The 25,408-nt window shown below is 36.8% G+C and overlaps 1 protein-coding gene across 2 annotated transcripts in view; it reads left to right on the forward strand.

The window, feature by feature from the left end:
* The window catches only part of zgc:63863 (uncharacterized protein LOC393372 homolog), a 95,919-nt gene extending 72,284 nt beyond the window's left edge, over positions 1–23,635 (forward strand). For both annotated transcript variants that reach the window (XM_051936043.1, XM_028818098.2), the window contains one exon: positions 22,819–23,635. In XM_051936043.1, the coding sequence (XP_051792003.1) occupies positions 22,819–23,071 (253 nt within the window). In that variant the 3' untranslated portion in view covers positions 23,072–23,635. The remainder of the gene's footprint in view (positions 1–22,818) is intronic.
* The last annotated feature ends 1,773 nt before the right edge of the window (positions 23,636–25,408 follow it).

Here is a 25,408-nt window from a genome sequence, read left to right on the forward strand (position 1 = left end):
ACAGTACTGTATTCATTTTTTTCCCTCTTTTTGGTGGATTACTTGTTTGGGCAACAATATACTGTATCTAGTTCTAAATACAAGCCCTTTTTATAAATTGATCAAACCTAAAATGAATGGTTAATAACAAAATATGTTAAAAGAGACTTCTTCTTTTGTAAGTAACATGGAATATATGGGTCACAGATGGTGCACTCTGAAGGCCAAGGCTAGTGTGCAGCTGCATGACCCTGCTCTAGTTTTCAAGAAGTGCAGCTCAGGTAAAAAAATAAATAAATAAATTTGATTTTGTGACAGTTACACTGATTGCACTTATCTTTATCAGTGCTATTTCTAATTTCTAGAAGGCCGTAAATGAAAGGTAAAAATGTTTTCCTCTCTCTAAAGCAGTCTTGTAAGGTGATTCTGTTGGGATTCCTTGTTAAACAATCTGCATTGTTTTTGTCATTTAAGCCTTCATGAAATAAATTAGGTTGACAGAACTGAGATCTCTGAACGTGATATACTAAATGTAGAGTAACTTGAGTTTATAATTGTGTAGTTGTGGAAAATGTCAGTTATTGGAAAATTGTAGTTTATGGTATTTTGATGTGTTTTGTTGTTATATGAAAAGGGAACACTTTAAATCAGAAATTGAACACTGAGATTATAAGCAAATTTATTATTGAAGCTATTTGCAATATTTTATATAGCCTTAAAATGTGTGTATCCTGCTGTAACATAAGAGATGAACACAGTGTTTTGAAATTAATATTAGTTATTGTCTACCCATCCTGCTGATTTAAATTAAATTACAGCAGTACATTGGGGGATGAGTTACACAAGATATAATCCTTGAGCCGAATTCTACCCCCCAAAGCTATCAATGTAATATTCATCTCATTAGACAGAGCTTCTAAAAGGTAATTTACTGTGTATTCAGTCTGAGGTGGAGGTTGTCTTTTTCCGGGACTGTTTAATTATTTAGTAACTATAAAGAAAGCTGAGCATTTTGCATAATTCTCTAAGATTCATATAATTCTAAAATTCATCTGTTTTTGGAGACAGACACACTGCATGTTTTTTTTTTTTTTCATTACAGTAACGTTTTAGACTTTGAGATGGAGCATTTAAGGTACCAAAAATTGTTAATTAGGCTTTGTCAAGCCGTAATGTTTGGAATTATGAAACAAAGAGGTAAAAGAAATTGTTTCTCATGACTGTTACTTGGTAACTTGCATAAGGTTTATTATCACGAGTTTGGCCAAAACCTGTAGAATGTGCTCTGTTAAAAGTATATTAAAAGCAAAAACCTGTCATAATTTGAAAAATGATGCCTACTGGGGATGTGATGTACTTCATGCTTGGAATATCATGTATGTACAGTGCAGAAGTATAAAACTTGGGGGGGAAAAAAGTCTTAGTCTTCAATTAAAGAAGCTGATTGTTCATAATTCAATTTAGTGTAAACTAAAACAATTAAGTGTCTGAATGTGAATGGATCTCATGTATCTCCATCTAACTCTGACCTCCAAATGAAAAAGTGCTGCTGTCATACTGTCATTTAGTACTACTAAAATAATGTATGTTTTGCAGTAGTGAAGTTTATGATGACCAAAAAACAGCTACATAAACTCTAAATGCCTTCATGATGAAAGCTGAATGAGTGGGCACAACTGGTAATGATAGAAAATTGTTTTTTACAAAGGCTAATGGAGGTTAACTGTGACATTATACATGCACATTTAGCCAAGTGTGAGAGGATTAGTGAGCTAATGTGAAATTAATAATTAATTTAAAAGTAAACTTTAATTCTTATTTATCCAGTAGTATGGTTTCTTACATTTTTTGAACTGAGCATTTGTATCATGAAAAAAATAAAGAATCAAGTTATTTTTTTCAGCGGGACAAGGGTTATAAAAAAAAAAAAAAAAAAAGGTCTATAAAGTACATACAGTGAGAAGATACAATAATAGGCTCTGTAAAAAGCTTGTGTTTCAGAATATATGTCAGTGGTGTGTGGCCTGGAGATATGCACTGAGAAATGGCTGAACTGCATGAAAATTAAAAGGAGGTTATAAATACTGTACCTTAAATGGGTTGTGAATGTAAGGATAATAAAAAATGTGCTAAATATACTTTAATTTAGTTGTTGAAATTCATTAACCCAGGTAGGAAAACAAATGGTTTATTGATATAAGGCAAACCTCTTAAAATAGAGCAGAGAAATATTCATATTTTTTGTACTTTCATTTATTTTTATAGATAAATATGAGTGAATGGCCCCTCTCTTGACAGATTTCTTATGTTCAAATATATTTTTACAAGAATAATAACAGAAATCATTGCCACTCTTATTGCGTTTTTTTGTTTTAGTGATTTATGAAAGAGAGGCTATTCTTTCAATGCAAATATTTTTTGCATAGTATTTTTTCATGTTTAGGTTTCTATGAAAGTAAGCTGTTGCTGTATATGTGTATTCCTTGAAAGTCTTTTTTTCCCTTAATAGTGTAAAGATTCCTGTTTAAGTGGCTGCCATTTTAATTTCAATTTCACATGTAAAATTCAAGATCAACTTTCCAAGCAAGCACATAGTCTTGGATGTGTTTAATGTATGTAGGAACTTTACAAGCTGGGCATTAATTCATCAACCACTTCATTAATGTTAATGATGAGTTCATTACCATTTTTTGTTAGAAGTCGCATGTGATTTCTGAGACATTAGTAGATTTTGTAATCAGATTTCTTACTAACCAATGTAAACGGTAGCCTTACTGGAACTACATTCAAAGCACCCAATAAAGGTAAATTTGTTAAATTGCTCTTTTCAAACTATATAAAACATTTGCCAGCTTAGTGTCAGAACTTAGTGTGCAAAATGCTGTTGTATTTTATTCAGAAAGCCTAAGTGTTTCACTTCATGGGTCCTCCCTCCGTGGAGTTTGCATGTTCTCCCCGTGTCTGCGTGGATTTCCTCTGGCTGCTCCGGTTTCCTCTCACAGTCCAAAGACATGCAGGTTAGGTCGATTGGCAATTCTAAATTGGCCCTAGTGTGTGCTTGATGTGTGTGTGTGTGTGTGTCCTGCGGTGGGTTGGCGCCCTGCCCGGGATAGGTTCCCTGCCTTGCGCCCTGTGTTGGCTGGGATTGGCTCCAGCAGACCCCCGTGACCCTGTGTTTGGATTCAGCGGGTTGGAAAATGGATGGATGGAAGCCTAAGTGTTCAGGAATATAAGTTTCTTGATGCTGGGTTGCTGCATCTTGAATCATTTAGAGAAGTGAATCATTTTCACTTAAGTGAGCATTTTAGAAGATACTGATGAACCTGAGAAAGTATGAAGTAACAAAAATAAAGTACTAGGATTGCCCCCCAGAAAAGTTCAACCCTTTTTATAAGTCAGTCAAAATTAACAAGAAATGTCTGCAGTGTATTCTGAAATTAATCTGAAACGTCCTTCTTTCTACCGCAGTGCCAGCATATACTGAAATCTTTTTCCGAGCTCATGCATAGTTGGCATTCAAAATAATGGTGTTGTTTTATGTCTGTTTTAAACAAAGGGCTGCTATTGAATTTCTTGTAGTGGAGAAGGAATCAGTAATAAACATTCACAAGCAATTAAAAAATAGAGCATCAATGGCGTTGGTAAAACATTGTTAATCATCTGGGCTCACAAGTTAAGAATTCTGAAAAAGGTCAAGTGGTATGTGAATGATGATGAGCTTATTGAAGAAGTGGTTACATGGGTTACACTCAGACTAGTACGAGAAGGGGGCAGAGACTCCTGTTGTTGAAGTTGGTTAAGAGTAGAAAAGTAAGAAGTGAAACAATTATTTGTTTTATGATTTTGTTCAAACACTTTTTATGGTAGCAATAAAAACAGTATGTTGCGAAATGTAATGGGTGTGGCGGATAGGACTCCTCTTCTGTATACGATCCGGGGGAAGAGGCATAGACTGATTAGTACCTCCCCTGGGTGGCAGTGGTGCCTCGGATTCATGCAGGGCTCCATGGGAAAGGGAGTTCTCTACGACCATGTTGGGATCCGGGGGTGCCAATAGAGGGCACTGCAGTGGTTCCTGAGCCCATGTGGACAGTTATTTTGCCACACCCGGAAGTGCAGCGGGAAATGAGTCATCAAACACCTGGAGCACTTCCGGGTGGGCTACAAAAATAAGGAGGAGGGAGACAAAGCTTGCCGGAGAGGAGTGGTGGAGAAAGAAAGAGAAAAAGAAGAAAGTATTGGGATTGTGTGTGCTTAGTGCTTGGACTGTGTTGTGCCTGTGGGAACGGGGAAGGTGTTTCCCACAGGCAGAAGAAAAGAAAGATAAAAACATTTACAGTAATCCCTCCTCCATCGCGGGGGTTGCGTTCCAGAGCCACCCGTGAAATAAGAAAATCCGCGAAGTAGAAACCATATGTTTATATGGTTATTTTTATATTGTCATGCTTGGGTCACAGATTTGCGCAGAAACACAGGAGGTTGTAGAGAGACAGGAACGTTATTCAAACACTGCAAACAAGCATTTGTCTCCTTTTCAAAAGTTTAAACTGTGCTCCATGACAAGACAGAGATGACAGTTCCGTCTCACAATTAAAAGAATGCAAACATATCTTCCTCTTCAAAGGAGTGCGCGTCAGGAGCAGAGCCTGTCAGAAAGAGATAGGAAAGCAAACAAATCAATAGGGCTGTTTGGCTTTTAAGTATGCGAAGCACCACTGGTACAAAGCTGTTGAAGGCGGCAGCTCACACCCCCTCTGTCAGGAGCAGAGAGAGAGAGACAGAGAGACAGAGAAAAACAAACAGTCGAAAATCAATACATGCCCTTCAAGCTTTTAAGTATGCGAAGCACCGTGCAGCATGTCGCTTCATGAAGCAGCTGCACAGAAGGTAGCAACGTGAAGATAATCTTTCAGCATTTTTAGACGAGCGTCCATATCGTCTAGGTGTGCGAACAGCCCCCCTGCTCACACCCACTACGTCAGGATCAGAGAAAGTCAGCGCAAGAGAGAGAGGGAGAAAAGTAAGTTGGGTAGCTTCACAGCCATCTGCCAATAGCGTCCCTTGTATGAAATCAACTGGGCAAACCAACTGAGGAAGCATGTACCAGAAATTAAAAGACCCATTGTCCTCAGAAATCCGCGAACCAGCAAAAAATCCGCGATATATATTTAAATATGCTTACATATAAAATCCGCGATAGAGTGAAGCCGCGAAAGGCGAAGCGCGATATAGCGAGGGATCACTGTATTTGTTTTATAAGTGTGCCTCCCATGTCTGTCTGTGCTGGGCCAGGCGCTGGTATAATGCCTTTGTTACATGGGTCATCCAGATACTGTATGTAATTTACTTAGAGAGCATTTTAAAATCAGTACTGTAATCAGTAATTATTGAAAACATTCTGGGGTTATCTTCTGGTGTTGTTACAAAATATTGTGAATAATGCTAATAAATGCTAATAAATGCAATGTAATGTGAATAGGTTATTTTTGTAGGGTCTTTATTATCATGTGTACAGAGTGCAGTCACATTCTTACTTGCATGTACAAATCAACATGTGATATTTCAAAACGCTGGTGCTATGATTAGTGAGTAGTGCTACCTTACTATTAAACTTCCTACCTTTAAAAAAAAAGCATTGATAGAATAATGTATTAATAATGTTAAAGTAATTACAGATAGATTAAATCATGGCAAGTGACAGCGTTATGGTAGTAAAGCAGAAATGCACTTGCTCACTCACTGTTCAACTAAAATCCTGTGCCTACTTGTAGCGTAGCACTTAAAGCGCATTGCCAGAGACAGTTACTGTATCTGACTGCCACAGAAATGTTCAGCAGCTGCCCTCATTTCATACTGGTTTCTAACCATATTGGTCCCACCTAGTACTTTATAAAGCAAGTCAGCCACACCCTGTTCCATTCTCCTTATTCAGTCCTTTACTCTGCCTGTATGCAGTGCTTCCCTACTCTATCAAGACAACCTGTCAAGAGAGAGAGTGCCATTTGAGCCTGTGCTAATGTTTCAGTTGGAGTTTAATGGTATCAAGAGGTTGTCATGATGTGAATGGAGTAAATGTTTGCTGTGCCGTGTGTAAAGTTAAACAGTTTTGCCAGAGTAATATTATAGGCAATGGGCCACCCATGACCTTGAACTGCATTAAGTGTTTCAGAGAATTTTATGTCATTCTATGTTAATATTTTAGTCTGTATTTATTGTTTTTGCTTTTGTAAAATTCATGTGGCCAGCAGTGGAAAATTATTAATTTTGTTTTAGCACATTCTTGCAGCATTTTAGGTATTTTAGAAGTGAACAACAGATCTTCAGCATGACAAACAATTAGACAGAGCTTGGCTTTTTTGATATAATTGTTTCACTGTAGGTAAGTTAGTTCTTTTGGGAGGTTCTCTAAATGAGTTGAGTATTTGCTGTAAGTAATTCCCATACATGGTTTTACATTTTGTTTTAATCAAGATGAGTTTTCATTTCACACCTTCTTTGGATAATAATGTCTGTACATTAGCTAATTGTTTATACAGTAGATAGATAGATACTTTATGCTGATGGTCACTGTTCTAAATATTAATAATGTTAAGTCTAATATTCAGGTCTGCTCTGAAAAGGGATTGAGTGGTTTAGTGTGTGTGGTTCAGGGGGGGGTGTGGATTCTCTGAATGTCTGTTGATGACATGATGCTGATCAACTGCAGATGGTAATATGCGTTGGGAAGGTCATATTCAACATCTGTTAATTTCTTCAGCTGATGTTATTTTTACCTTGTGTAAAAGTTGTGTGTTCCTGTAATATGTTCACTTATTTTTTTTGTGGTGCTTAACTTTAATGCTTATCTTCCACATAACATTGTAAATTTATCTTAACTCTGAAAAATTCACTTACGGTAAGTATGCATACTGAAATATCTGAATTCATGTTAGTCTGTGGCACAGCAATTAAAAAGAATTAAGATTTTTAGAACAGAAAAATTACAACATTTATACCTTACGTAAGGTTAGTCTTTAGGTGAATATTATGAGTGATAGATTCAATTAAATAAATACTGTAAGGTAGTGAAATCCCCTGTCACCTGACCAGTAGTAACCCTGGAGAAATAGTGCCTGTGTTAGTGTAGGGAACCTGCTCATCTGCCTTTGAATATGACTGGGCTAATTAAATACATAGACTTCTAATCAAGTGCTAATGGGAATTAAACAGTCCAGACCAAATTAATGAACAGATCCCAAGAGACAGTGCAAAGACTAATGCACATCTTGCTGCAAGGACATTGTGCTTGTTTATTTGTGGACTAAAGTTACGGAGTTGCTTTTTTTAGGCTTAGTAAGATTTTTCACAAAACAAGTGGAGAAATACGTGAGAATGGATAGAGGCAGAGGTTTTTTTTAACAGTTTTATTTGTATTTCTTTTTACTGTTTGCAGTACTTAAGTTAACTGGTAACTGTATTTTTCTAGAATGCTGCAACTCTGGAGTACTCATAAGATTGTTTTTTTTTCCATTTTTATATTTTTTATTTTATTGAAGAATCAGGTAAAAGTTTAAATCATTGGTTTATCATTGAAAGCACACTTTGATTTAATATATGGAATTGCTATCAAGTGAAGCACCTAGAAAATCATTTTGTACTTGTGTTTTCAATTTTTATAATCTGGTATTTTGTAACAAGTGTTTTATTTAGCGTTCTGGCACAGATTGATCATGAATAATTGTCAGTTTAAATTTCTAATTTCTTTTTTAGGATCTATTTGCTTTGCAAAGCCTTTTAACTGCTACTGTCAATTTAAATCATCTGACATGCAAAACTATTACAATTTGAAATGCAGCACATTAGTCTATGGCAAGTCAAATTAACATTTAGAGCTGTCTCAGAATTAATTTTAGGTATCTTAAAATGCAGTTCAGCTTTTTAGAGATCTAAAACTTAACTCTAGATGTCTCAAAATGAGTTCCTTTATATTTGAAGAAATGTGCAGTCCATTCCAAGATCTCGCAAATATATTTCAAGATGTCGAAATACATTTTGAGATGACCTAACTGATCAAACTGATCTGTACATTTTTTAAGATGTCTGAAATTCATTCAGGTTAGACTAGCTGTCCAATTTCCTATCCTTTCAATAGGACTTCATTCTGTTTTAAGATCTGTCAAAATGTATATGCAACCTCAAAATGCACAGGACATTATTTTGACATCTTTAAATGCATTATCTCAAAAAAGACAGGTAATTAAATAGTGGGAAACCTGCAAAAATTCAATCATATATATGAACTGCATTTTAGAAATCTGTTAATGATGTACACCCTGAAAAAAAAACTTCCTGCCTTTTTTCATAAAAATATTAAAATATGCTTCAGATATCTTTAAATAAATTTGCGATATCTTAGAAAACTTAAGATATCTCAAATCATTTAGAAACCCATTATATATATATATATATATATATAAAATCCCTATGTGCGTCCAGGTGTTCGTGTGTGGGTGTCTTCTGGTGAAGTGCGCATGCGCGGGGCACGGTGCTATGTGCGATATCACTGTCAGAGAAAGTTAGAGGCGTTTTACGGAAATACAAACCAGTATTACTGCGAGAGGAAATTAAAGGTACACAATACAGTGACGCATATTACAGCCACATACAAGCCAGTATTACTGTCAGAGGAGATTAAAGGCATATTACCGACGCGCACGCCTGTATTACCGCCAGAGAAAATTAAAGGTATATTACAGACGTATATTACGGACGTACAAGCCAGCGGACGTACAAGATGGTATCCTTCAATAAGGGCGCGCACAAAAAGGCGAGCCTCAAAAGGACGACCTCAATTGGGCGCAGCGAATAAAGGCGCACGTAAATAAAGATCTGCACCTGTTGCCCTTCACATATTCCAGAGCCATTTGAACTAAATTATCTACGCGCCCTTATTGAATACAGCCGTACAAGACAGTATTACTGTCACAGAAAATTAAAGACACACAATATACGGCGGCAGCCCACGAAGAACGGTCAGCTCAGCAAGTAAACATCAACAAAAAAAAGGCTGAAAGAAAGAAAAATACGACCAACAAAAAGAATGAGGTCAAAGTCCCTTGCCATTTAATATAGACTGTTCCTACTAATGTTTATGCACTACTGTTCTAGCGCCCGTTATTGTAACAGGCTAAATGACTAGTATGATGTATAAAAAAAAAATAATTTCAGATATCTTAAATGTGCATCAGTGGTGAAGGTAACTGTAATGTATTTTGTGGTATCTTGATTACATTTTAAGTTATCATCCTCACCACTGTAACAGATATTAACAAACTTCACCCAGGTTAGTTGGTTGATCCCTGAGAAACATTCATTTCATATCATCTAAAACCACTTCCAACTACATCCTTTTTAGCCTCACTCTTGGCCTCGTTCCCTCCACCATCTCCTTGGCGCACTTTTTCACCCAAACATCCTCTGCCTTTCACTTCATAATCGGCAATCAGCTTAGTCTGGTTTTCCTTAGCACAAAACCTGTTGTCTTCACCTGGAATGTATTTCCAGATATCTTGAAATAACTTCCTCTGCAATTCAAATAATATTCAGAAGACATTTTAAAGTGATAGGAAGTCCTATTGAAAACCTGGGAACAGAAAGTAAATTTGGGATAGCTCCAAATGTATTTGAAATATCTCAGAATTCATTGGAAGTTGTATCAAGATATATTGAAATGCATTGTTTGATGCAAAATGAATCAAAATAAGCATAAAGAGAAACTTCCTGGCAACTGAAGAGTCTATTTGAAGTAACTCCAATATTGGTTCTTGCTATCAGAACTTTTATTGATTTAGGTAATGAATGCAAACTTTTATTTTATTTTCGTTTGAAGATATTAACGCTTCTTTCTAAAGATTTTAAAGTTCAGTTGAAATGTTTATTTATACAACTTGATTTTCACAAAAAGAGGCACAAAGAGTTCAGGCTGATCCAAAGAAATTTTAAGATAAAAGCATTATCCATGTGTCATCACAGTGACAATGGATGCATCTGAAAATATGGGTAATATCATTTTGTCTTGTCTCCTGAGGCTCACAGTCCTGTGTTCACACCGTAATACGCCATAAGGACTGGTTATGACAACTTAAGCACTCTGCAAGTAGCCATATATGTGTCCCATTTGGTCCAGATGTTTCAGGTTGCTATTTACTCCAGAGAAATAATGTAAAATATCTGAACTTTTGCATTGTTCACAAAAGCCTGTTGTAAAATATTTACATTTGTTAACTTCAGAAAAAATTAGCAATTTCTTTCACCATAGCCTGCATTAACAGTGAACATTTTTTGAAAAGCAGAATTTAGTCCATAAAGGTTGACAAACCTGTAATACAAACTGAATGGGGGAAAAACATATTTGTATTTAGTACCTAACCTGCACATTTAACTCCATAAAGTTTTAATTTGTTCAAGATACTGTAATGGCATTGGTGTTTGGCTTCATTGGGGAATATTTATTTGAAAATTATTTTGGTATCGCTATAAGATAGTTAGGACACTGGTAACAGTTTCTCTATTACTTTTAAACATCTGTTATACAAAATAAAAAGATTTCAGATTAAGTGGGGGTGGGGTGATGAGTAAGTGGGACAGATTTTTGATTCATCTAAAAGTGGCAGCATAATATTTGTGGTGTGTGTGTCTTTTGTGTCTCTTTTATGCATACAGGCTGTAAAACTAATAGATCAGAAATTACTGCCAATGGGACCCATTTATTTGACAAACTGAATGCCTTTTACACTCAGTTTCATTGTGAGGATGTAGAAACAGTTGTGCCTACTTTACCAGCTCTTGGTGAATCTCTGGTTTCGGTTAAAGTAACTATAGTTTTAAAAAAAAAAAAAAAACTTTTAAATGAGTAAACATTTGCAGAGCCACAAGTTAAGAGATCATGCACTGTGTAGTCCTTCTTGTATAAGCATCTTTAATATTTCCCAATCTATTATTCTCTGTTTAAAGAAAAAAAGGTTATTTCAGTATCAATGAAAAATAAGCTTACCTGCTTTAACAGTTATCAGATTTAATGAAGTGTTTTGTCAAGATGGTGATGGGATAGCATCCCCTTCAGTTTATATCCACAACAATTTGCTTGCCCCTGTGAAAGGACCACAAAGCCATTTTTTCATTTTATGCACAGTCCACCCTCACTCAGACTAAAAAATACCTATGTCAGATTACATTTTATAAACTGTAGCTGAACATTTTCAATATTTTAATTCTATACTGTATAATCTAATCACTATGTTTAGCAATTTTGGACTATGAACAAATCTATTTTCTGATCAGAAGAACTCCTTCTATATAATAGCGGCAGTATATTCTTGACATTGATCCTTGTGACAGGAGCCTCCCCACAGCAGTGCTTTATGAAGCATTCACTCATGATTCTGTGGCTGGACACAACTAGTACTTCATCTTCCAAGTTTGTGGATGACACCTCCATTGTAGATGACGACTCTTATAAGGAAGAGATGAATGACCAGGCAGTAATTTCACTCAAAACAATGGGTGAACCAAGGAACTGTTAGCTGACTTCTGCAAAAAGGGACAATTTCATGCTCCCATTGCTATCAAATTGAGCTACTCTAGTGATTGTTGACTCTTTCACTTATTTATTTAGGCATTCATTACTAATAGTCTAACATCACCCATAAAGCTGAGGTGAAAAAAGCTCATCTGCATTTAAACTTCCTCTGTTTTTATTTCATGTGTTTGTGTAATAGAAAGATTACTTAATTGTGGTACTCACATCTAACTAGTACCAGTTCTTCCAATTATAGGGAAGCAGTATGCTGCTGTATGTAAGGCATTGAACATTTTAATCCCAGCCTGTTCCAACTCTGACTTGCTTTCCATTCCTAATTACTGTATGTTTTACCATTAAAATAAATATACATCATTGTATTTTATCTTTTGTATTTCTAAAATGCATTATGGTGGCATTCAGTATGAAAAAGCAGTATATAACATAGATAATTTGTATTTTTTTTTTTTTTTTTTGCGGTTCTTGAGCCATCCATGGTATTAAAGTTTAATACTAGAAGTTTTCCTCCTATCCTATATTTTCTGATTTTTTTTAATTCATATTCATATTGCAAATGATGTGATTTTAAGTAGCAATGTATTGTTTAGTACAGTGTTTCCTGAAGACAGCTGATGAAGTTCATCTGGACTGCAAACCGTTTGTTATACATTTCAGAAGTGAGTTGTAATAATGTATGTTTTTTATCAAGTTCCAAGATGAGGTCAGTCAGCTGTAATGTTTTTATTATGTGGACAACAATATTATTTTTCCTATTAAGTTCATTCTGTCTTGAAAGATTTCCACAAAGAGGCACAAATTATTTCAAGTAGAGTTGATCTCAAGGAAGAAGGCTATTCTGTAAATGTCCTAGTTTCGAATCCCACACCTCATAGTTGTCAGTGTAAATTTTGGATTTTCGTCTGGGTACTCCAGGTTTCTTCCCTCATCACTGAAGATATGTAGATTAGGTTGACTAGCAATTCCAAATTGTCTCATTGTGGGTGTGTATGAGAGTGGCCCCTACGATTGACCGATGTCCCATCTTTTGCCCAATGCTGCTCAGCCCTGCAAACCTGAACTGGATTAAGCAAGTTTGTGAAAGTCATGTTGTCATATGCTGGCAACTTCTTCTTCTTTCGGCTGCTCCAGTTAGGGGTTGCCACAGCAGATCATCTTCTTCCATATCATTCTGTCCTCTGCAGCTTGTTCTGTTACACCCATCACCTGCATGTCTTCTCTCACCACATCCATAAACCTTCTCTTAGGCCTTCCTCTTTTCCTCTTGCCGGGCAGCTCTATCCTTAACATCCTTTTCCCAATATACTCAGCATCTCTCCTCTACACATGTCCAAACCAACGTAATCTCGCCTCTCTGACTTTGTCTCCCAACCATCCAACCTGAGCTGACCCTCTAATGTCCTCATTTCTAATCCTGTCCATCTCCTCACACCCAATGCAAATCTTAACATCTTTAACTCTGCTACCTCCAGCTCTCTCTCCTGCTTTCAGGTCAGTGCCACCGTCTCCAACCCATATAACATAGCTGGTCTCACTACCGTCCTGTAGACCTTCCCTTTCACTCTTGCTGATACCCGTCTGTCACAAATTACTCCTGACACTCTTCTCTACCCATTCCACCCTGCCTGCACTCTCTTTTTCAACTCTCTGCAAAGTACAAAATAAAATTGCATAGAAGTGTTTGTACCAAAGACTGTTCCTTTGGATACACGTCATTGGCATCTTTGAAACAGGACGGTGAGTTGTTTAATGGCAAAGCACAAAGTACAGAGATAAAGAAGAGTGCTTCACATGGGTGAGATTGTCAGCAGAATTTGTCCAGAAGTTCCTCAAAGTCTTGGTGTTGATATTTCTTAACACTAGAATTACCAGAGCCTACGAAAAAACTCGTATATCCGGCCCACCTTAAATCGCTTCTTAAATCCGTTCACACCTCTCCGCCAGCATCCTTTGTCCTCTAAATGTGCTGATAAAAGACAAGCTGCCAGCAGCAGGCTATTCCATCCCCCCACCGACTTAGAACGTGAGCGAAGTTTTCCCAGCTCACGCCTTGATTGATTATGTGGGAGTGAAGTGGAGTTTTACAGTGGAAATAAGAGATCATTATTCTAAAGTAATCTGTGTAAACACATTGTTAAAACAGAAACTTTTTCATATTTTAGTAATAAATGTTACAAAATGTAGTAGGCATAAACTATAGAATATATAAAGCCCGAGTTCCAAAGATCAAATAAACACTTTCACAAAAGCTTCAAGAATGATTCAACAGCTTCTGTGGCGTAGCGCGCTAAGATTTGCCTCTTAGCGCAGACCAGCTTTTCCTTGCCTCACAGACCTGAGTTCGATTCCCCACTGGGGATGAAGTGTTGCTTTTTTTTTTCTTTTCTTTTAAACCTCAAACGGACATAAAATTTATACATTGGTATGCACTGTCAGTTACTGAGATCGTTATATTTTCATGTGGGATGCTCCTTTTCAAATATTTTTTTAACAATTGAGACTGCAATTAACAGGAACAACTGTCCTTATAACTTATTTTTAAGATCCATAACACACAGACAGACAGAGCACTGCGTAATAGAGAGACAGACAGGCAGAGAAGTCACTAGATATATAAATAAACAGGGAAGCCACGTGTACTGAAAGAAAAAAAGAACAACATGTGCGTTGTCCCTGCTGCACTGAATAAGAGAGTCTAAGTAAGATCGGGGGAGGGGTGATGTTAGAGCGCCTGCGCTTGTGCAGCAGGGACAACGCACATGTTGTTCTTTTTTTCTTTCAGTACACGTGGCTTCCCTGTTTATTTATATATCTAGTGACTTCTCTGCCTGTCTGTCTCTCTATTACGCAGTGCTCTGTCTGTCTGTGTGTTATGGATCTTAAAAATAAGTTATAAGGACAGTTGTTCCTGTTAATTGCAGTCTCAATTGTTAAAAAAATATTTGAAAAGGAGCATCCCACATGAAAATATAACGATCTCAGTAACTGACAGTGCATACCAATGTATAAATTTTATGTCCGTTTGAGGTTTAAAAGAAAAGAAAAAAAAAAGCAACACTTCATCCCCAGTGGGGAATCGAACTCAGGTCTGTGAGGCAAGGAAAAGCTGGTCTGCGCTAAGAGGCAAATCTTAGCGCGCTACGCCAAAGAAGCTGTTGAATCATTCTTGAAGCTTTTGTGAAAGTGTTTATTTGATCTTTGGAACTCGGGCTTTATATATTCTATAGTTTATGCCTACTACATTTTGTAACATTTATTACTAAAATATGAAAAAGTTTCTGTTTTAACAATGTGTTTACACAGATTACTTTAGAATAATGATCTCTTATTTCCACTGTAAAACTCCACTTCACTCCCACATAATCAATCAAGGCGTGAGCTGGGAAAACTTCGCTCACGTTCTAAGTCGGTGGGGGGATGGAATAGCCGGCTGCTGGCAGCTTGTCTTTTATCAGCACATTTAGAGGACAAAGGATGCTGGCGGAGAGGTGTGAACGGATTTAAGAAGCGATTTAAGGTGGGCCGGATATACGAGTTTTTTCGTAGGCTCTGGTAATTCTAGTGTTAATCATTATTTCTTCTTTGTAATTAAGACTCGTAGGGTGAAAATGTATAAAATTAGCAAATGTCGCCAAGATAGAAGACATAATAGATATAAAGTTGACAGTAAAACAGTTCTAAAGGGCATTGACAGTCTTTAGAGCTGGAAAGAGCTTTCACTGTAGACAGGAGTACATTGATACATGTAGGCAAAAGTAACACTCATCATGAATACAAGCTGAAAGACACTAACTTACATCAAGCAAACTTTGAACAAGGTTTAGGGTTTTACACTAATGCATTATTGTCATCTTCCAGTTAATGCCCAGAAGCAATTTAAAAGAGTAAACAAAACGTTTCACTATTTAGAGTTTAAATTAAGGGACATTTGGATCAGGCTGTGGAATACGTTAGTAAGACTGCATATGCAGGACTGTTGCAATTCTGGTTACAGTGCTTTGAAAATGAGAAGGTAGCACCAGAAGTCACAAAAGAAACTGTATGCATTCGTGGGTTAAATGGAAAGTTGTAGATGTGATTGAATCTCTTTAGTCTTTTCTAGACAATACCTGTTTTGGAATTGAAGTCAGTTCTTTAAAAATCTTAATATTTAACTAGAAAAATTCTAATAACTCAATTACATGCTCAAAGACACTTGCATGTCCTAGGTAAAATGTGTGTGTCATATGGAGAAAATATTTGAGTCATTAAAAATGTTGGAAAGAAATATTGAGCTAATTTAGCTTTTTGGTTAATTCCAAGTCAAATTATCACATTTTTGTGACCTCATTGTCACTGGAAACAATTTCAGCGTATCATAACTGGAACCTTAATTAATGTCACTGCTTACACTTTTGCTTGCAATACTATTACATGTCAATATGGCTGCTATGAAAAAGGCCCATTAGTGATATGAAACCATGTGATGCCACCATTAAGTAATGATAGCCCAGCAATGACTCAAAAAACAAAGATTACATTTTCTGTAGATGTTCATAACATTAAAAGCTAGCTTTAGTAAACAAAAAAAAGATCAATTTTAAAATGTTTATTTTGCTATTCAATTTTTAATATTAGAATCACTCATAACATGATAATGTTTCATTTTGGGGTTAGCAACATACATACACAAAATATAGAGCTGGAAAAGAGCTTTAAAACAATATGAGAATAATTTTTTTGCAACTTATATTTAGGGAGATATAGCCAGTCAGTCATAATCTGCCAACCACCCCTCTACCCCCAATAATAACTTCAAACTTTGTTAGCTTTGTTCCATACAATTGATCCAAGACACATGTAATTTCACTTCCGTGGGTTGCTCATATGACCAGGTTTTGTCAAAATCTGTGATGATGAGATCCAAAAGTGTGATGATTTGACTTGGAATTACGCTTTTAACTAAAAAATTTCATAAGCTGAATTGCTTTCTCTTGTTTGTAAACTTTTTTTTTTTTTTTAAGTACCGGTATTCTGAATTAAAGTGTATGTCTGATTTATTAGCAGTGATCAAGCAGTAGTATGAATTCAATTGTTTTTGTTGTTTACTTGATGAATGACTCAACAGGAGTTTGACTGAAATATTGATTAATGTACTACACTGAAATTGACATCTGGCTGTATTAATGTAGTTTGCCTAGAGACTGATTTAATAAAAAGATTGCATCCAGTGTGAGATGCACAAAGCACTCGATGTTTATCCTGCTTCCCCAAAGATAAGAAAAGCAAAATGCAGTGATTAACACTGTCTGCAGTAATTTGGCCTCCGGAATATTGAGAAGAAGTAGCAGTAGATATCCAACTAAATACAATTACTTCACAAATTGCAGAATCATTTCTGAAATGCAAAGGCATTTTGAAAAATAAAAAAAAATCTCTAAACCTGACAAGTCATTCAGGATCAATTGCTTCAATATCCCAAGTGCATTTTTGTCTGTTTTATAAGGATGTAGGGGATCAGACCCTATCACAGTAGCAATAAGTTCAAAAGAAGAAACTCTTTAACGGAAACTGTCAATTGACATTTTACTTACAAAGTTAAAGATGTTCTGTGAAGTTTCTGGTATTTACAGTGTGAGACAGATCCTAATGCTTATTGTAGCAGATAGGATATTTTTTAAAAACCACACCACAGAGATCAGCCTTTATTAGAAATGGCAATCTGAAATGTCTTTTATATGAAATTCCTATAAAGCCAACATATTACATTGTCATTTTCAATTAAAGTTTGCCCACCAATTCAGCATTGTTTGTTTAAAATGAATGGAAGATTAGTTCACCTAGTGAATTCAAGGGTTGCATCATTAGTAATAAATTCTGTACCATTTTGGTCAGATTGAAATAGATATGCTGCACAGTAAGTAGAAGATGTTTATGAAATTTAATCCATTAGGAAAAGCATGATTATCAGACAGTTCTCATCCATGTCCTTCTGTAATGATTATGTCCTGTAATTTTTACCTTGTCAATAATTCTAGCGTAATTGCTTGTTACTCATATCAAGGGTTATTACATATAGATGAATAAAGCATGCCCTAAAGTTATTTTGTGAATTGTTGATTTGCTACTCAATATTACTGTAAATCACTACAACAATGGGATTAATTTGACCTAGTAATTAGTGAAATCAAGTGCTTATTAATATTGGATCCTGTCCTCAAACAGTTTATGAACAATTCTGACAACATCCATGTTGAAGAACATGTTCAGAAAATCCTTTGCCTGATTAGAACACTTGCTTATGCCTGAATAATCATGAATTGAATGGCAAGCTATAGTTATAAGGCTTTGGAATATGCTTTAGCCTGACATGGGATATTACTTTATTCAGATCTGTGACACTGGTGATTCACCACAAGAGTAACTTGGAGAGGAAGTATATAAGACTGTTTGATCAGATTCTTCCTAGTTCTTTCGTGTTCAAGCTTTTTGTGTCAGCTTTGACAGAGCTTTGGGATATCAATGTTCAAGAAACACTAGAAGCACCAGCCTTACACAGCAATAACTGAAGTTTCCTGTGCGCATGCCCAGTGGCACCTGTCATAATAAACTATCCCCTTGTGTTCATATAGCTATAATGTGCCTACATTGATAGTGGTTTTGTTTTTGTTTTTTTTTTTTCCCCCTTGCATAGTTATGAAAGCAATTGCTGGGGAAAAAAAGGCTTTTTTTAACATTAAACATTTGTGTTTTTTTATGGACATGGATTTGTAATTATGTATACAAGTTATAATTTATGTACAATTCCATCAAATTACCGAACTTGCCGTCTTCATTACAGGGACACCAGGGCCTCAACAGAACAACGTAATATCTGGCACAAAGCAGAAACTCACCTTTGAGTAACTTGAAAGTAGTCCATGAAACAAAGAGAGAACTACAAGAAACCAGTAATAAGTTGTGATGTTACGATTGATTGGGTGCTGTTTTTAACCCAAATGACTCGATCAGTACTTAGTAAATTAGCCGGTCTAAAAAAAAGTGATATTTCAGAATCTGCTTTTCTAAGCTTTATGGTAATTTAGTTGTAGTGCTTCTTTACACAAAGTATTAAGTCTGTCCAAAAGGAAACTGAACTTAAAAAAAAAATAAAATAAATATTAATATGCTTACAACCTAATTAGAAAAACTACAAATAAAGAAGAATTTGCCTCTGCTGCTTAGTCTTCTGCTTCTTCTTCTTCTTCTTCTTCTTCTTCTTCTTCTTCTTCTTCTTTCGGCTGCTCCCATTAGGGGTTGCCACAGTGGATCATCTTCTTCCATATCTTTCTGTCCTCTGCAGCTTGCTCTGTTACACCCATCACCTGCATGTCCTCTCTCACCACATCCATAAACCTCCTCTTTTCCTCTTTACTGGCAGCTCTATCCTTAGCATCCTACTCCCAAAATACCCAGCATCTCTCCTCTGCACATGTCCAAACCAATGCAATCTCACCTCTCTGACTTTGTCTCCCAACCGTCCAACTTGAGCTGACCCTCTAATGTCCTCATTTCTAATCCTATCCATCCTTGTCACACCCAATGCAAATCTTAGCATCTTTAACTCTGACACCTCCAGCTCTGTCTCTGCTTTCTGGTCAGTGCCACCGTCTCCAACCCATATATAACATAGCTGGTCTCATTACCGCCCTTTAGACCTTCCCTTTCACTCTCGCTGATACCCGTCTGTCACAAATCACTCATGACACTCTTCTCCACCCTGCCTGCACTCTTTTTCACCTCTCTTCCACACTCCCCATTACTCTGTATTGTTGATCCCAAGTATTTAAACTCATCAACTCATTCACCATTCAACTGACCTCCCTCTCATTTACACACATGTATTCTGTCTTGTTCCTATTGACCTTCATTTCTCTCCTCTCGAGAGCACATCTCCACCTCTCCAGGTCTCCTCAACCTGCTCTCTACTATCACTACAGATCACAATGTCATCAGCAAACATCATAGTCCACGGGGACTCCTGTCTAATCTCGTCTGTCAACCTGTCCATCAGGTATATTTGCCCATTGCAAATAAGAAAGGGCTCAGAGCCGGTCCCTTATGTAATCCCACCTTCAACTTGAATGCATCCGCCACTCCTACTGCAGACCTCACCACTGTCACACTTCCCTCGTACATATCCCGTACAACTCTTATGTACTTCTCTGCCACTCCCGACTTCCTCATACAATACCACAGCTCCTCTCGAGGCACCCTGTCATATGCTTTCTTCAGGTCCACAAAGACGCAATGAAACTCCTTCTGGCCTTCTCTAAACTTCTCCATCAACATCCTCAGAGCAAACATTGCATCTGTGGTGCTCTTTCTTGGCATGAAACCATACTGCTGCTCACTAATCATCACCTCACTTCTTAACCTAGCTTCCACTACTCTTTCCCATAACTTCATGCTGTGGCTCATCAATTTTATTCTCCTGTAGTTACTGCAGTCCTGCACATCCCCCTTATTTTTAAATATCGGAACCAGTACACTTCTTATCCACTCCTCAGGCATCCTGTCACTTTCCAAGATTCCATTAAACAATCTGGTTAAAGACTCCACTGCCATCTGTCCTAAACACCTCCATGCCTCCATAGGTATGTCATCTGGACCAATGGCCTTTCCATTTTTCATCATCTTCATAGCTGTCCTTACTTCCTCCTTGCTAATCCATTGCACTTCCTGATTCGCTATCTCCACATCATCCAACCTCTTCTCTCTCTCGTTCTCTTCATTGATCAGCCTATCCCAGTACTCTTTCCATCTGTTCAACACACACTCCTCGCTTGTGAGTACATTTCCATCTTTATCCTTTATCACCCTAACCTGCTGCACATCTTTCCCAGCTTGGTCCCTCTGTCTAGCCAATCAGTACAGGTCCTTTTCTCCCTCCTTAGTGCCCAACCTCTCATACAACTCATCATACACCTTTTCTTTAGCCTTCGCCACCTCTCTCTGCACCTTGTGCCTTATCTTCTTGTACTCTTGTCTACTTTCTGCATCTCTCTGGCTATCCCACTTCTTTTTTGCCATCCTCTTCCTCTGTTTACTCTCCTTTATTTCCTCGGTCCACCACCAGGTTTCCTTTTCCTCCTTCCTCTTTCCAGATGTCACTCCAAGCACCCTTCTTGCTGTCACCTTTACTACATCTGCTGTAGTTTCCCAGCTGTCTGGTAACTCTTCACTGCCACCCAGTGCCTGTCTCACCTCCTCCCTAAACTCAACCTTGCAGTCTTCCTTTTTCAACTTCCACCATTTGATCCTTGGCTCTGCCCTCACTCTCTTCCTCTTCTTGATCTCCAACGTCATTCTACAGACCACCGTCCTATGCTGCTTAACTACAATTTCCCGTGCCACCACTTTGCAGTCTTCAATCTCCTTTAGATAAACTCTTCTGCATAGGATGTAATCTACCTGTGTGCATCTTCCTCCACTCTTGTACGTAACCCTGTGTTCCTCCCTCTTCTTAAAATACGTATTCACTACAGCCATGTCCATCCTTTTGGCAAAATCCTCTATCTTCTGACCTTCTTCATTCCTCTCCTTGACACCATATCTACCCATCACTTTCTCACCCATTGCACACTCAACTTGCGGTGCATATGCACTAACAACATTCATCATCACACCTCCAATTTCCAGCTTCATAATCATTACTCTGCCTGACACTGTTTTCACCTCCAAAACACTCGACATACTGTTCCTTCAGAATAACTCCCACCCCATTTCTCCTCCCATCCACACCATGATAGAACAATTTGAATCCACCTCTGATCCACCTGGTCTCACTTCCCTTCCATTTAGTCTCTTGCACGCACAATATATCAACCTTCCTTCTCTCTGTCATATCTGCTAACTCTCTCCCCTTACCAGTCATACTGCCAACATTCAAAGTTCCTGCCCTCAGTTCCACTCTCTTTACTTTCCTCCTCTCCTCCTGCCTCCGGACACGTCTCCCCCCTCTTCTTCTCCTTCTTCTTCTTCGGCCAACAGTCGCCCAATTTCCACCAGCACCCTGTTGTAAGCAGTTGTTTTATTGACTCAAGAGCCAAGTGTGTTGATTTTATCTGTAAATGTGTTAAATATGTTTGCCTCATATCTTTTTGATGAACATGAACATTTTTATTAAAACAATCTAGAAGAGAACAGGCCATTCAGCCCAACAAAGCTTGCCAGTCCATTAGAATGTTGCCTGTAGCTATCACAAAAATTTTTATTTTCTTTATTGCATGTGTATTATAGGATACATATTTTGTATATATTTTATTAGTTTAAAGTATGTTTTAAGAGGATTTTATTAATTGATTAGTATTGTTTATGGACATTTAGTATTTTTGTGGTCATTGAACAATAAGCATATAGAATTTGATTATGTCTCTCTATAAAAAAAAAATCTTGGAAGGCGATGATACGTGATCTTCTCGGAAGACAATTTGACGTCACACGAGACAAGGCAGTGAGACGAAAGGACAGCTGCTGTACAGGCTTTTAAATGATCAACGTTCAGCGCGACACGCAGAACATGCAGCTCGGCAGCAGCAGCTGATCAGACCACATCTCCTCAGCTTGCTTTCAGCTATCCAGACCCCAACCTTGACAAACACGAGCGGCAGATACGCGAAGTGGCCGGAGTGTAGCGTGCCTGGGGACGGGGATGGGAGGGGGTGGGTGAGCGAAGCGATCAGGGGGCAAAGCCCCCAAGTTATTAAAACAATTAACAGGTAACAGCTGTGGTCTCTAGCCTAATTATCAAACTACTACTTTAAAATGGGCTTTTAAACGGCTGGCTATGTAGGAGCTTAATGTTTAAAAAAAAAATAAAAAAGGATAAAAAAAACAAATCAGAACTGTCCAATTTTAGAACATTTTTATTCGTAATAAGGCATGGAATCAGACCCTAATTCCTGCTTTTAGTTTTTGTTTGTTTGTTTGTGTTTTGAGGGACAGGCTCTTAATCAGATTACACACATGCTTAGTCCTGCCTTTGAGACGGACTTAATATGACATCTAAAATTTGTCTGTACCTGTTTTTTTTTTTTTATCTTGTGATCATTCACATTACAGATAAACCTGAAGTGAGTTTATTGATAAGAATTAAATGTATGTTTTGTCATCGGGTCAGCTCTATTAGAGTAATGCCATTAATTAGGGAGCCTGTATTATCTTAATAATTATGGTGAAAGTATAAGATTGTGATAACCGTTGCATAGGATATTAAAAATTTTTCTGCTTTAACATTTTTCTAGCATCACAATGAGTTCCTTTGGAGACTTTCAGATGGCTACATTACAACAACGTCCAGATGCTATACTTCAACGTCAAACTCGAGAAAAAATCCCGTCAGATGTTGCAGCTTTTGAGGAATCGGTTGCACCAGGAACAAACCAAATTGTAAAAATGGCAGTGTGGGCCATATCTGCAACACTGGGGGCTACGGCATTGGCTGTTGCACAGACTGCTTTAGACTGGGCCCCAGAGTTCCTTCTACAGCTGTTTTAAAAATAAGCATGATTTTTGAGAGATAAAGTGCAATATTTTTTCAGGTAGTAGTGTTTTTAATATTGTTGTCATTTTATGGGTGTTTTTGTGAGACCTAGTGAACCTTTTTGTCTAAGCTCTATGCATGAAGAATGCACAGCAGTAGTGATTCAGTTCAAATGAATAAGGTTTTCACTATGCTAGATTTTCAGTCACTCATTCTGAAGTAAAAGGTTATTATTGCACAATGATGTACCACCCATTACGGATGTTGTAAACTGACCACCTCTGTAGTAAGCGACACCACTTTCTGTTGTCTGTACTTTAAACAAATATTATGTCTACAAGAAAAGGTATAAACTAAACAGAATAATATATTTTGATGTCTTTCCACTTGTGTAATTGTGCAGATTTTTCTGCATGAAAAGAATTAAAATAGTTAATAGTAATGCAACAATTTAATCTTTTTCACATACTGCCTTTTATAATGCTGCTGAAAGTATGATATTGAATGTCATATTGCTTTTGTAGCCTTTGGTACATATTCAAGCTTAATCTTTTTTGATTAAACTATGGTTTAGGATGTCTGATTATTGTTTTAGTCTTGATTTTAATAAAACTTGAAATATTTTTATGCAAGTGAAATGCACTGTATCATAGTCTATATTGTATTTCATGCATTACCTCCAAAAAAGAAAGTTACAGCCGGTGCCCAGTTAGCATTTGGCCTGTGTGAAAGAGAGGATCTGACATTAGGCACCATTGTCAAAACAAATCAGCAAGGATACACTATGTCAGAATTTTAATTTTTGAACTTGAGCAGTTTTTCATATCTTTATTCAGAATATAATTTAATTGTATTAAATATCACGATAATATTCCTGTGAATCATTATGCTGCCTCTTTTTCAGCAGGTTTTACAAATCTCTAAAGCTTTTGCCATTTCAGGTAAAATGATCATGTGAAACTTGCGAAAATTAAAAAGATGGAAGGTTTGGCAAGATAGCCAGTAAACTGAAAAGGTATCCATGTCCTCATTATTATTATTATTATTATTATTATGATGATGATGGTCATAATTTCCCCACCTTTGTAAATGTTAAAGAATATGGCAAATCGATGCATTTTTTAAACTACATTTTCTGACTACTTTGCCTTTGCTTTATGTTTATGGATTAAATTCTACACCCTTTTTGCAGTGCAATAATTCACACATTTGTAGTCCATATAATTTAACTATGTGGATCTAAGTATTGGAATGCATATGTAGTATGATTGACTTGTGTAGTGTCATGTTTTAGATGTTTTTAGGTGTAGTTTACATATAACAAAAACATCTGGTGTTTTTGTAAAAATAGAATGTGTGTTAAACACGGGCATGATGATTTTTAAGCATGATGTTTTCTTCCCTATTTATAAGATGGCTGAATTTACTTTTGTGAAAACAGTAGCATAACATAAATATATATTTGAAGTAATGGTTTTTATATTTACCGTATACCTAATCTAAAATTCATATTTTATCATAACATCACAGCATTTTGTATTGTCAACTTTTCAACTTGTGTAACAGAGCACAATAATAAATCCAAGTGATGTGTGAGTAAACACGGGAGGGACCTTTGCTTTTTAAATTAAGCTTGTGTTGATTGGCTTAAGGAACTTTGGAGTTGAATAAAATACAATTCAGTGTGTTCAGAGTACAGAAAAAAACTTGTCTGGCACTTTTAGAAAGTCCACCATATTGCTGCAACCACCGATTTTAAGGGATTTTTCAGTTGGTGATGTTTTTAATGTCATACTAATGAAATGTACACTTGGGTGAAAACCTTATAGTGAACAAAGCATATTTACTAAAAGAAAAAAAAACCTCACACGTAAGCTGTTCAGCAGATTATGTTGTATTACTAGTGGGTGCCATTCCTTACTTCTTCCCTGTTTGATACTCTTGGCTAGATTATAGACTTCAAGGATGTATAGATGAAGTATGTAAAGATGTACAAATAAGACTTAAAGCCATGAGTGTGTGATTTTTTTAAGTATGTGATACAATGCACAATGCCTTTATTGGATGAGCTAGTGAAGGAGACCCATCTGTTCTGTTTTTAGGCTAATTTGAATAATCAGTTCCAGTATGGTTCATTTGTACATCTGAATAATTGCAATCTCTAAGGGAGAACTATAAAAAATACTTACCAAGATCAATATCAAATGCAGTTTCTCCATATTTTGTTCTTTTTAAACTTCTCTACGCATTAGTTGTTAGATTATACCGTGCTTTTAGAAAGTATTCAGATCGCTGCACTTTTTTCAAATTTATCTTTGTTGCAGCCCAATGCTCAAATCATTTAAAGTATT

The sequence above is a fragment of the Erpetoichthys calabaricus genome, chromosome 13 (assembly GCF_900747795.2).
Source record: "Erpetoichthys calabaricus chromosome 13, fErpCal1.3, whole genome shotgun sequence".
Classification (NCBI taxonomy): domain Eukaryota; kingdom Metazoa; phylum Chordata; class Cladistia; order Polypteriformes; family Polypteridae; genus Erpetoichthys; species Erpetoichthys calabaricus.